We start from the raw sequence: 12,401 nt of genomic DNA, 5'->3' as shown, positions 1-12,401 counted from the left end.
CAACATTCACACCTTACCCATCATCTGAAAATTCATAATGTAAAAATGTAAGAAAATCTTATCAGTACTATGTTGTAGAACATTCTATGAATGTAATAATCTCTTTTGCTTCCTACATGTAGCTGACTTGGCGTAAGGGGTTTTATACCATTAAAAGGCTATGTTGATATGTTCTACCATCACTTCAGCACATTTGTTGTAACTGATCCTATTAATATAACAATGTGGGAAAGATACTTATCTCTATCCCATCACTTTTTTCTTTTGGTTATATTGAAGAAAACACAACTGCTCTGGGCGGGAATTTCTTCTTTGTAAAATGATGGTATAAAACTATAGCAAAAATGGCTGCAAATTCTTGACATTGTTCCCATTAACAGATGGAGTCCATATTTCCTCCCTTGAATATGGGCAGAATCTGTGACTTCTTTGTCCAGTAGAACATAGTAGAAGTACTTCTGTGCAGTTTCTGGGTCCATGCTTTACTGTTAAGGTTACTTCACCTCTTAAAACACTTTCTCAAGCTCTGAACTGTCATGTAACAAAGTCTAGCAAATGGAGAAGCCCTGAGATTATATATACAGGGAGAGATACCTGATGAATCCAGTCTTCCAGACATGCCCTTTAAGACACCAGATATTTGAGTGAAAGAGTTTTTGATCCTCTAGACCAGCTGATCACCACTGAGTAACCTCAGCTGACACCATGTGAAATAGAAGACTCAACAGCTAAGTCCCTGCCCAACTCCTGATGCACACAATCATAAAAGAATTTAAAAATTGGCTGTTGTTTTAAGCCACTATATTTTGTTTTATCATTATTCTTAATATTACTCTTTTGAGAATTCTCTTGAAAGACTATTCTCAGTGGTTAAGCACTCCTGGGTTCAATCCCTGGTATAAAAAAAAAAAAAAAAAGACTATAGAAGTAATGAATATAAATATGCCTTCTACCAACATTTATCCCTTATTCTTGTTAAAATACTGAAAATGAGAAATTATTTTTCTGTTTATTAATAAAACAGGTATTCTACAATCTACATTCTCAGGTCCTAGTTAATATTTAATTAAAGGCTAACAAAAGATAACATAAAAGGAAGCTATTTGTAAATTTAAACTCACCTGTATTATAACTCCTGCATTTTTTGCCCCATTGGAGATGAGTTTTTTGCCACATTCCGCAGGTGGTGTCCAAACTGCTGAGCTCAAGTGATCCCAGACTCCCAAGTACTGATTTACAATTGTGTGCCACCACGCCTGCCTACATTGTTTGTTTAGTCACTCCTTTGTAACTTAAAAAAAAAAAAATGCTACATAGGCTAGTTCGACTCCCTTCATATTGGCTTCTGTGTCCTTTTTTTTTTTTTTTTTTTGACCACTGTAGCCTTTGATTGCTTTTTTTTCCTAACCAAATGCATTGATCAGCTATGGAGCACACTAGTGCATTATTGATAAATAAAGGGAAAGACTGGAACATTTAAATCTTTCCTTACCTTTATGAACTGCATTTCAAAACAACCAAAAGTTGATGAAGGATAGTTTATTAATAGAGAATTCTAGCTGGTAAAGATCAAAGGAGTGATAGAATTGGAAAATTATGCTTATTTATAAAATAATGGGTCTTGGTGGAGATATCCATGGATACAAGGATTGATAGAAAGCTTATGATTGGTGGTGCTGAATGGCAGCACCCACTAATCTACATTAACATTTCTAAATTAGATCAGCCAGGCTATGCCTTTCTAGATGTGATATAATCAATATACAAAGTATCCCCTGTGAAATATCCCTCTCCCCTAAAAATTTGCTTCAGAATTACAACTTAGTCTCTGAATCTAATTACCCATTTACAGGAAACATGGAGAACTAAGGAACAGATTAGTGACACAAAGAAGCAAATAAGGAAATCCACAATTTGAAAAGTTTCCTGAATTAATGGTCTAATTTCTTAACCAAAATACATATCAAGAACAAAAAGAACCATAATCCTATGTCAAGAATAATAGACACATCAAGTACAGTGTATGGAACATATTGGTGTCCTTGTGTTTTAACATTTTAATGTACTTGGGATTTGTTTTAATTAGGCATGGTGATAGACATAAAAATTATTGTCTTGAAGAAAGAAGTTTATTCTCAGATCCCTAAAAACAGGTATTCTATTATCTGAAAGGAGGCATGGCTTGCATGTAGGGCCATATGGGGAAGCACCCAAAGACTTGGGTAAAAGCAGAAATAAAGAGGATAATGCAAGCCCCAAGGCATTTATTAGTGATTTGTTGTTTATTGTTTTATTTGGGGGGAAGGAATGGGTAAGGCAGGCTAGACACTTGAGTAAGTTTAGGGTGGATAGTTTGATAATTTTGGCAGATTTTGTGCTACAGAGGTGATTGCTAGTTGTTCAGTACCTGGCCCTAGGGTAATTTAGAGCTGGGGAGTTTTGATGTGGTGTGTGAGTTTGATAAAGCATGTTTGGGAATATGGGCTCTGGATTGTTTGGTTTGTATATCAAAGATCTACTCACAGGGGAACTATTGCTATCTATGCATTAGCTAGTCTTGGGAGGAGTCTTCAGGATCAAGGCCTGAACTGCCAGAGCATTAAGGGTACAGAAAATGTAGTCAGTCCAATCCTGATTTGGACAAATTAGTGACAATGTTTTTATATATTGTGTAAATATAACCATGGATTATGTATTAAATGATACTAAGCAATTATTGTTCATTATGTTAGGCATTATGTTGGCATTATGGGTATGTGTATAAATATGTGCTAGAGATCTATACTGAAGTATTGAAGGGTAAAATTATGTCATGCCCTATGATTTGCTTTAAAATGTAGTCATGCATCACATAATGATTTTTCAGTCAACAGTGGGCCACAGGGCTGGGGTTGTAGCTCAGCGGCAGAGCACTTGCCTCGCATGTGTGAGGCACTTGGTTCGATCCTTAGCACCACATGAAAACAAATAAAATAAAGGTGTTCTGTCCATCTACCAAAAAAATTAAAAAAAAAAAGTTGACCATATGTTCAACATTGATCCCATAAGATATTATCACCTATTATCTTAATGTCATTAATGTAATGTCATTAATGACATTATTGTAATATCATTACCCATCTTAGGTGTCAAAGTAGACTCTGTGATGTTTGCATAACAATGAAATCACCTAAAGATGCATTCCTTAGAAAGTATCCCTGTAAGTAACTGAAAATATGTGGGAGGAATAGATGAAACAAGATTGGCAAAATGTTGCCGTGTTGTATCTTCATAATAGACACACAGGGTTCATTGTGCTATTTTTACTATCTTTACATATATATGAAAATTTCCATAATAAAAATTTTAAGGTAGAGAATCAAATCTGAAGTGTTAAAATATTTAGAGATGAATAATAATGTGTTGCCTACAAATGAAAATTTGTGGGAAATCACCAAAGCGCTACTAACAGAAAACCCCAAACAATGCATTTAGAAAACCTGGATTGAGGGGGGGAAAAAAAAAAGAAAACCTGGATTGAGGAACCAGTGTTTGTCTTGTTCACCATCCTTTTCCCATACCTATAATGACTGTCACGTAACAGGCAGTTGATATGTAATGGAAAAAAATAAGCATTAACTTAAGCTAGAAGATTAAAATAAGAAAGAAAAAAAAACACTAAGATGTTTGTTACAGTGCATATCTGGAATGTTCCCCAAAGGCTCATGTGTTGAAGACTTGATCCCTAGCTGGTGGCAGTATTGGGAGATGGCAGAAACTTTAGGAGGTGGGGCTCGATTGGAGGAAGGAGGTGACTGGTGGCATGTCCTTGAAGGGTAAATATTGTTGTCTTGGCCTCTCTCTCTCTTCTTCACTGCTGCCATGAGGTAAGCAGCTTTGCTCCACTAATGTTCCCTGCCATGACATACTGCTTCACTACAGGCTCAGAAACAATGGAGCTACCCAGCTGAAACCATGAACCACACTAAATCTTTCCTTTAAGTTGATTTCCTCAGGTATGTCGTCACAGTGATGAAAAGCTAATGGATACAATTAGTAGTAGGAAGTAATTTATATGATAAAAGAAATAAATGGAACTACTAAAATCTAAAGTAGTAGACTCTAACCAAGGGTGTTCTCTTTGCAGAGATAATTAATACAGAATTGGCAGTTATTGAGGGGGGAAAAGATAAATCAGTTACAGCTTTATGTTTGAGAAAGGTGAATAGCTAAATATATCAAGGAGATTTAAAAAATTTAAGTTATATGTTAACACATGCATATAGTTGCATATGTATAAACAAACAGAGAATGAGTTATCCTAAGAAACCTAAATTATCAAAATTGGCTCAAGATATTACAGAAACCCTGAACAGATCTATAGATGAAGGAAAAAAATGAAATGTGGTTATGATCTTATTTTTTAAAAAAAGAATTAATAGTTTTTCAGGTAATAAATATTTTAAAGAACTAATAATCTCTAGATTATTCTATAATGCAAACATCCCAATAATAAAAATAGATGAGAGGGCTGGGGTTATAGCTCATTGGTAGAGCACTCACTAGCCTAGCACATTCGAGGCCCTGGGTTCGATCCTCAGCATCACATAAAATAAAGGTATTGTATCCAACTACAATAAAAATAAGTATTTTTTTTTTAATTTTTAATATTTATTTTTTAGTTCTGGGCGGACACAACATCTTTGTTGGTATGTGGTGCTGAGGATCGAACCCGGGCCGCACGCATGCCAGGCGAGCGCGCTACCGCTTGAGCCACATCCCCAGCCCCTAAAAATAAGTATTTAACAACAAAAAAGATAAGAATACCATCTCAAAAGAAAAATATAGGCCTATTTTACTTAAGATACATGCAGACTATATTAATAAAGTATCAGTAAATTAAATGCAATATCTATTAAAATAATTATAAAACATAAAATAATCTTGCCAGAAATACATAGGGCTCTGACCTTTGTGATTTAATTATGTATTTAGATTTTTTAGGGTTTTTTTTTTTTTTTGTGTGTGTGTGTGTGTATGTGATGCTGGGGATTGAACCCAGGGCCTTGTGCATGTAAAGCAAGCACTCTACCAACTGAGCTATATCCCCAGACCCTAGATTTTTTTTATTTCTAACTTGAACAATTTAACAATGTTGGACAAAAGACATGACCCAGCTCCATTATTTTTTTTAATTGTAGGCAACAGATATTATCCCTTTATTTATTTATTTTTAATGTGTTGCTAAGGATTGAACCCAGTGCCTCACCCATACTAGGCAAAAACTCTACCAAATGAGTTAAACCCCAACCCTCCAACGTTTTTTTACATTATTTTCCTAACTATTTTCATTTATCTGAACTTCATCAGCTTTGCTCACACTTGTAATTCCAGCAAGGAGACCTCCTCGCAAGTTCAAGACCAGACTCAGCAATTTATACATATGAAAACATAGAAATTCAACATGAAAATTTATTGGCCTAGTCTGCTTTGTGCTGCTATAAGAGAATACTGTGGACTGTAATTTGCAATGAATAGGAATTTATTGGCTAATGGTACTGGAGGTTGAAAAGGCCGAGATTGAGGGGCTGGCATCTAATGAGAGTCTTTGTATTCTGTCATCCCATGGTGGAAGGATAAATTGAGGATAAGAGAGAGCAAGAGGGGTAAGCTTTCCCTTTTATAATAAGAAACCCACTTCTATAACAAACCCATTCTCATGATAATCCTCTCATGAAGGTAGAGGCCTCAGTGGCAAAACACTTGCCTAGCTATGCAAAGCTCTGGGTTCAATCCCCAGTACTGGGGGTGGGGAGAGAAAGAAGAGGAACCCATTTCTGCAATAAATAACCCACTTCCAAAATGATTACATTAATCCATTCATGAAGACAGAGGCCTTATGACATATTCATCTCTTCCAGGTCCCACCTCTTAAGAGTGTCCCACTGAGGATAAGGTTTTCCAACACATGAACTTTGGGGTGCACATTCAACCTTAGCACCTTCTACAAATTAAAATGAATATTGTCACAACTCTTTATTTTCAACCAAATCTCTGATGCCACTAAAGATATACCTTAAGATTTGTACTTCCAAGTCTATTTTGCTCTGATAGGGCAGTTGTCGCTAATCAATCATTCATCATCTGGAATAATACATCTTTACCACTCAGGATTTCAAATTGTTTGTATTCATAAAGAGTAAAATTAACACAAAATATCTTAAGTAAAATTACTGATATAAGAATAAAATTAGTTTTTGCTTATAGATGGATGTTTGATAACAATTTGTAACAATCTATAACAATTTCATGTTAACAGAGGTTTCTTGGAGACAGCACATTTACTGAAATTTTCTGAAAATATAGTACTTAATAGTATTTGAAGAAAATGTTTTTGTTAAAACAAGCGTTAGAGCTCTGCATACCATATTTTGGGGGCAGGAATCACATTAAGTGCCTATAAAAAGATTCACAGACTGTTTCATTTTATCTAAACCAAAAACATCTCAGACTTCATATAGAACTCTTACCTATTCCAGATGTTCTTGGGCAGATGTTGCCATTACTAGAAGTACTTCAAGGATTGAAATGTCTCCATTATGGCAGATCTATAGTTGTATGGCAAAGAAAGCAACTAACATGCTATGCTATGTACCCAGCTGCTTGCATTTTTAAAACTTAAAATGGTGCTTTTTTAGGGGATTAAAGGCATGACTCAATGGTAGATCCCTTGCCCAACATGCATGTGTCCCTGAGGTTTGATATCCAGCACTCCACAGTCTATACAAGGTGCTTTTTCAATGGAATAGAAAACCCATAGGCCCTGTCTGTATATGTATTTAAACCTTTTATTGATAAATATTCTTATTATATTCAGTTTTTCACTGTGAAAAATGCCTTACTGAATATCTCTGTGTTTCTTGCTATACATGAGAGTTTTTCTAAGGTGCTTATCAAAAAGCGAGATTACTCTCTCACAATTTATGTTCACTTTCACCCTTGCCGGATATTGCTACAGAAGTAGAGTAGCATTATGGTAAATTTATAATGCCTTTAACTAGTGAAGCAATTCCTTATATCCATGTCTGGTATGAGTTTTAATATTTTCTTGATTAATAATGAGTTAAGCATCTGTAAACATCTGTTTCATGACTAAACAACTTGCTAATTCACATCTTGCCCATTTAAAAAAAAATTCATGTAAGATTTGTGATATTCTTATCCAGATAGTAATCCTTTACGTGTTATAAGTGATGGATTTAACTGTCTTCCAGGTTATGGCTTATATCTGTATTTATGGTGATTTTGTCAAGTTAAAATTTAAATATGAATGCAATAATAATTTTCATTATCACAAAAGATTTTCAAAGGTCTAATCTTTTAATTTTATGTTTTACTAGACTCTTAGTTTTCTAAACAGTTTTGTTAACTGCAAATAGATATAATTTTGGTTTTTCCTGAATATGTATAGCAATTATTTTATTAATCTTATAATAGAACCTTCAGGAAAGGTTTAGTGGGATTATTGATGATAGCAGGCATCTAATTATTTCTCCAAATTTAATGGAAATCACTTAGTGTAATGTTTACTCTAGGTTTAAATAGACTGTTTGTCTCAATTGTTTCTTGAAGACCCTACTTAACTTTTGTTATTAGAAATGCCAATGGAATATTGTCAGATGCCATTTTGGCACAATGATGTTTTTCTCCTTGAATTTGTTAATGTGATTTGTGGTCATTAAGGCAGTATGGTATTACTTAAGAATGAAAAAAACAGAATAATGGATCAAAATAAAGAACCCTAAAAAAGGCCCAACATATATATATGTGTGGTCATCTGATTTATAATAAAAGTTCCTCTGCAATGTAGTTGGGAAATGGTGATCTTTTCAATAAGGAGCATTGGGTCAGTCACATATCCATATGAATGGAAAAATTACTTTTTTTTTAAATTACCAGGATTGAACCCAGGGGCATTTAACCACTGAGCCACATCCCCAGCACCCACCCCCCCCACCCCCGTTTTTTTTGTTTTGTTTTGTTTTTAGATAGGTCCTTGCTGAAGCTGCTCTCAAACTTGTGATCCTCCTGTCTTGGCCTCCTGCACAGCTGGGATTACAGGTGTGCACCACTGTGCCTGGCAAAAAATTACTCTTGACTTTTACTTCACACTGCACACAAACAATTCCAGATGTATAAATGATCAAATTCTAAAAAGTAAAACAAATTCTTTAGAGGAAAACAATATCTTTATAGAACTGAGGTTGCAAAGATTTCTTTTTTTTTTAATAGCAAATGAGGACATTTAAAAAAAAAACTTTTAATTTTCTTTTTATGTGGTGCTGAGGATCGAACCCAGGGCCTCACATGTACAAGGCAAGCATGTAGTCACTGAGCCACAACCCCAGTCCCCAAAGATTTCTTAAAAGAGCTATGAAAGCACTAACCAGAAATAAAAAAGTGGTAAATTTTACCATATTAAGCTTAAGAATCTATTTTTATCCAAAGACACGATTAAGAATATGGAAGAACAAAACACAAAGTGGGAGAATGTTCATAATGTATTTGAATAAAGATTCATCCAGAATATATAAAGAACCCCTATAGATCAGTAGATAACATAATCAAATAGGAAATGGGGGGGACAGCAAATAAGTACTTCAAACAAAAAGGTACTCAAATTTTTTTTATCAAGGAAACAGAAAAATTACAACCACAATGAGATATCACTACATACCTAACAGATTCACCAATGAATAAATGTGTACAAAGTGCTTACCTACAATGCATGCCTACACAGTATGCCACAGAATGTTCCAGCCTCTAACAATACTGAATATTAAAGACAAAATCCTCAAGCCTGGCATGGTGACACACATTTGTAATCCCAGTGACTGGAGACTGAGGCAGGATGATTCCAAGTTTGAGGACAGCTTCAGCAATTTAGCAAGGCCCAAAGAAACTTAGACCCTCTCTAAAAATCACCAACATCCACAAAAAAAGACTCCCAATCTCTATGAAAATACAGGAAGCAAGTAGCCAGTAAGTACATAGCTAATTAAAACTTCATATACTTAAGTGATACAATATTAATTCCAAGCAGACTCTGTTAAATAAGAATGTCTATTATAATTCCTACAATAGATACATAGAAATATAGCTGAAAAGCAAATACAAAAAATGTATTAGAAAAAATTGATTAACCCCCTCAAAAAAGGCAGGAAAGGAGAAGTAGTGGATTTTAAAATGGGACAAATAGAAATCAACAAAAAAGCAAACATGAACCCAGACAAGTTAATGATCAATGTGAATGGTCCAGAGATTGTCATACTGGATTTTTTTTTTAAGTCAAACTCAACCACATACTTCCTGAAAGAGATGTTTTATTGTTGTTGTTGTTTGTGTGTGTGAGAGTGTGTGTGGTGCTGGGGATTGAACCCAGGGCATTGTGCATAAGAGGAAAGCACTCTATCAACTGAGCTACATACCTCCCCAGCCCCCAAGAGATGCATTTTAAATGTAAAATAACAAATAAGTTCAAGGAAAAAAGATGGAATAAGGTATGCCATCCAAATAGTAAGTACAAGAAAACTGGCCTGGTTGTACTAGTATTAGACAAAATTGGTATTAAGAGATAAAAGGAATGACAGCAGGGTCAATTCATTAAAATGACACACAAATGTGTATACACCAAGTAATAAAGATTCAAAATAAATGAAGCAAAAACTGAACAAACTAAAGGGAGAAACAGATGAATCTACAATAGTGGTTTGAAATTTCAAAACTCCAAATCAGACCCAAGACATGGAGCTTGCAGTACCTGACCTCGCCTCTGACGCGAAGTTGGGTCAGGTAGAGAGTAGGGAGTGGTAGTCGCTGGTGGTGGGAGAAGCAGGCAGCGATGAGTCACTTATAAACTGCGCTCAAGCAGGACCCGAAGCTGAAATGCCAGGAGGGTGAGCGAGTAGGGTGCTTTCATGGGCCTCTTTGTGAAGCATAGTGTGTTAAGGTTGCCATAAAGGACAAACAAGTGAAATACTTATACATTACAGCGGTTGGAATAAAAATTGGGATGAATGGGTTCCAACGAGCAGAGTTCTCAGGTACGTGGACACCGATCTGCAGAAACAGCGAGAACCCCAAAAAGCCAATGGGAGCAGTATGCAAGGGGAAGGTGAAAGCGGGGGTCCAGGAAAGAAGACATCTAGTCTGTAACAGAAAAGGTTGAGGTGAAAACAAAAAAGAAAAAACAGAAAACACCTGGAAATGGAGATGGTGGCAGTAATTAGCGCGACACCTCCACCTCCTTGGAAGAAAAGGGCCCCCGGTAGATCCTACTGTTGAAAATGAAGAAACATTTATGAACAGAGTTGAAGCTAAAGTAAAGATTCCTGAAGAGCTAAAACCACGGCTTATTGATGACTGGGACTTAATTACCTTACAAAATAGCTCCTTTATCTTCCTGCAAAGAAGAATGTGGATTCTATTCTAGATATTATTCAATTTATAAGAAATCTTGACGGAATAGATAATAAGTATGCTATTAATGAATTGTGGCAGGAATAAAAAGAATACTTCAATGGGCACCCCACTGCTCTACAAATTCAAGAGACCACACCATGCTGAGATTCTTGTAGATCATCCTGATGCACCCATGTCTCAGGTATATGGAGCGCCATATCTACTGAGATTATTTGTAGGAACTGGAGCAATGTTGGCCTATACACCTCTGGATGAGAAGAGCCTTGCTTTATTACTGAATTATCTTCACGATTTCCTCAAGTACCTGACAAAAGAATTCTGCAACTTTGTGTAGTGCCAGCGATTATGAAGTCGCCCCTCCTGAGTACCATGGGAAAGCAGTGTGAGGAGATGCTCTTCATTCACTTATGTCTGGATCTCTGAAAACACATTTTTGTTCTTGGTCCTTTGAAGATGTTGGTGATTAACAGAATTTTTTTTAACTGTTTGAATTTTTAAAATATTTTCAGTTGTGGATGGACACAATAACTTTATTTTATTTGTTTACTTATATGTGGTGCTGAGGATGGAACTCAGGGCCTCACCACACGCTAGGTGCGTGCTCTACTACTAAGCCACAATCCCAGCCCCCAAAGCTGCTCTTGAATGCTGGTGATTCTATTCCTTTGACACTACACACTTTTATGTTAATGCTATATGATAAAATATTCTGATTCCTAGTACCAAAATTTCAATTCAGTGTGTATAACTGAATACACTCATCCATTTTTGCTCCCCACCCTTTTTTAATAGTGCTTAAAGACCCATCCTTTGCAAGTTAGCCATATTGTTCCTTAGGTATTATATCTTTGCCCACTAAACAATAATGACAACACATCAAAATTTGTGGAATATAGTTAAAGTAGTACTTTAGAAGAAAAGTTATAGACTTTGGAAGCTTAGGTTAAAATATTTTAAATCAATTATACCTGTTTGCTAAGAAGCTACAAAGAATAAATTAAGTAGAATGAAAGGCTGAAGAGCAGAGATGACATACTGAAGTAGATATATACAAATATACAACAGAGAAAATAAAAATTTAGTTTCTTAAAAAGGTTAATAAATTAGTAAAAATCTGAACAAGTTAATAGAGAAAAAATAGCCAAGCACAGTGAGGGGAACCCATAATCCCAGCTACTCAGGAGGATCTCCTGGGCCCAGGAGTTGGAGACCAGCCAGGGCAACATGGCATGACCCTGAGAGAGAGAGAGAGAGAGAGGGAGGGAGGGAGGGAGAGAGAATGAATACATGAATTATCTAGAGTGGAAGAGGGAACATCATTAATAATTTTTTTCAGACATTCAAAGGTCATCATAAACATTATAATAAATTCAATATAAATGAAAAAACAAATTTCCTGAGAATACAACTTAAGAGAATATACACAAATTGAAATCTAAAAGCCCTATATCTTTTAAAGAAATTCAGTTCTTAACTGGGCATGGTGGCACACACCTGTAATCCCAGCTACTCAGGAGGTGGGCCAGCCTGAGCAATTAGTGAGATTATGTCTCAAAATTAAAAAAAAAAAAAAAACAAAATAAAAAATTCAATCCCCAGCCCATAAAAAAGAAAAAAAAATGTCAAGGCTCCTTAGTGAGGGGTGTAAAGAATTCAGTATGAGGGCTGGAGTTGTGGCTCAGTGGTAGAGTGCTCGCCAAGCACGTGCGAGGCCCTGGGTTCGATCCTTAGCACCACATATAAAATAAATAAAATAAAGGTATTGTGTCAACTACAGTTAAAAAAATACTTTAAAATAAAATAATAAAAAATTAAAAATATTTTAAAAATTCAGTATAGAGTTTCAAAATGCCTCAAAACTTAGTCAAAACAAAAAGGAAGGGTCTGGGGTCATAGCTCAGTGGTAGAACAATTGCCTAGCATGTGTGAGGCATTAGGTT

The 12,401-nt window shown here is 35.5% G+C and overlaps 1 protein-coding gene and 1 pseudogene across 7 annotated transcripts in view; both read left to right on the top strand.

Annotated features, from left to right (window-relative positions):
• Positions 1-7,789, top strand: part of LOC308637129 (zinc finger protein 82 homolog) — a 28,676-nt gene extending 20,887 nt beyond the window's left edge. For 5 of the 6 annotated variants that reach the window (XM_081273330.1, XM_081273333.1, XM_081273332.1 and 2 more), the window contains exon 6: positions 2,087-4,625. In XM_081273330.1, coding sequence (XP_081129456.1) covers positions 2,087-2,169 — 83 coding nt within the window. In that variant the 3' untranslated portion in view covers positions 2,170-4,625. Of the gene's footprint in view, positions 1-2,086; positions 4,626-5,900 lie in introns of those variants that run through there. The other variant, XM_081273334.1, reaches the window with a different exon arrangement.
• A 1,994-nt stretch (positions 7,790-9,783) lies between these two features.
• LOC308637860 (mortality factor 4-like protein 1) lies at positions 9,784-10,847 on the top strand (annotated as a pseudogene). The gene is made up of 2 exons: positions 9,784-9,831; positions 9,911-10,847. The product of its transcript is annotated as a mortality factor 4-like protein 1 (transcript).
• The last annotated feature ends 1,554 nt before the right edge of the window (positions 10,848-12,401 follow it).

The sequence above is a fragment of the Spermophilus citellus genome, assembly GCF_964194105.1.
Source record: "Spermophilus citellus genome assembly, chromosome: 18".
In the NCBI taxonomy this organism is placed as follows: domain Eukaryota; kingdom Metazoa; phylum Chordata; class Mammalia; order Rodentia; family Sciuridae; genus Spermophilus; species Spermophilus citellus.
This window is presented reverse-complemented; position numbering and strand designations above follow the sequence as displayed.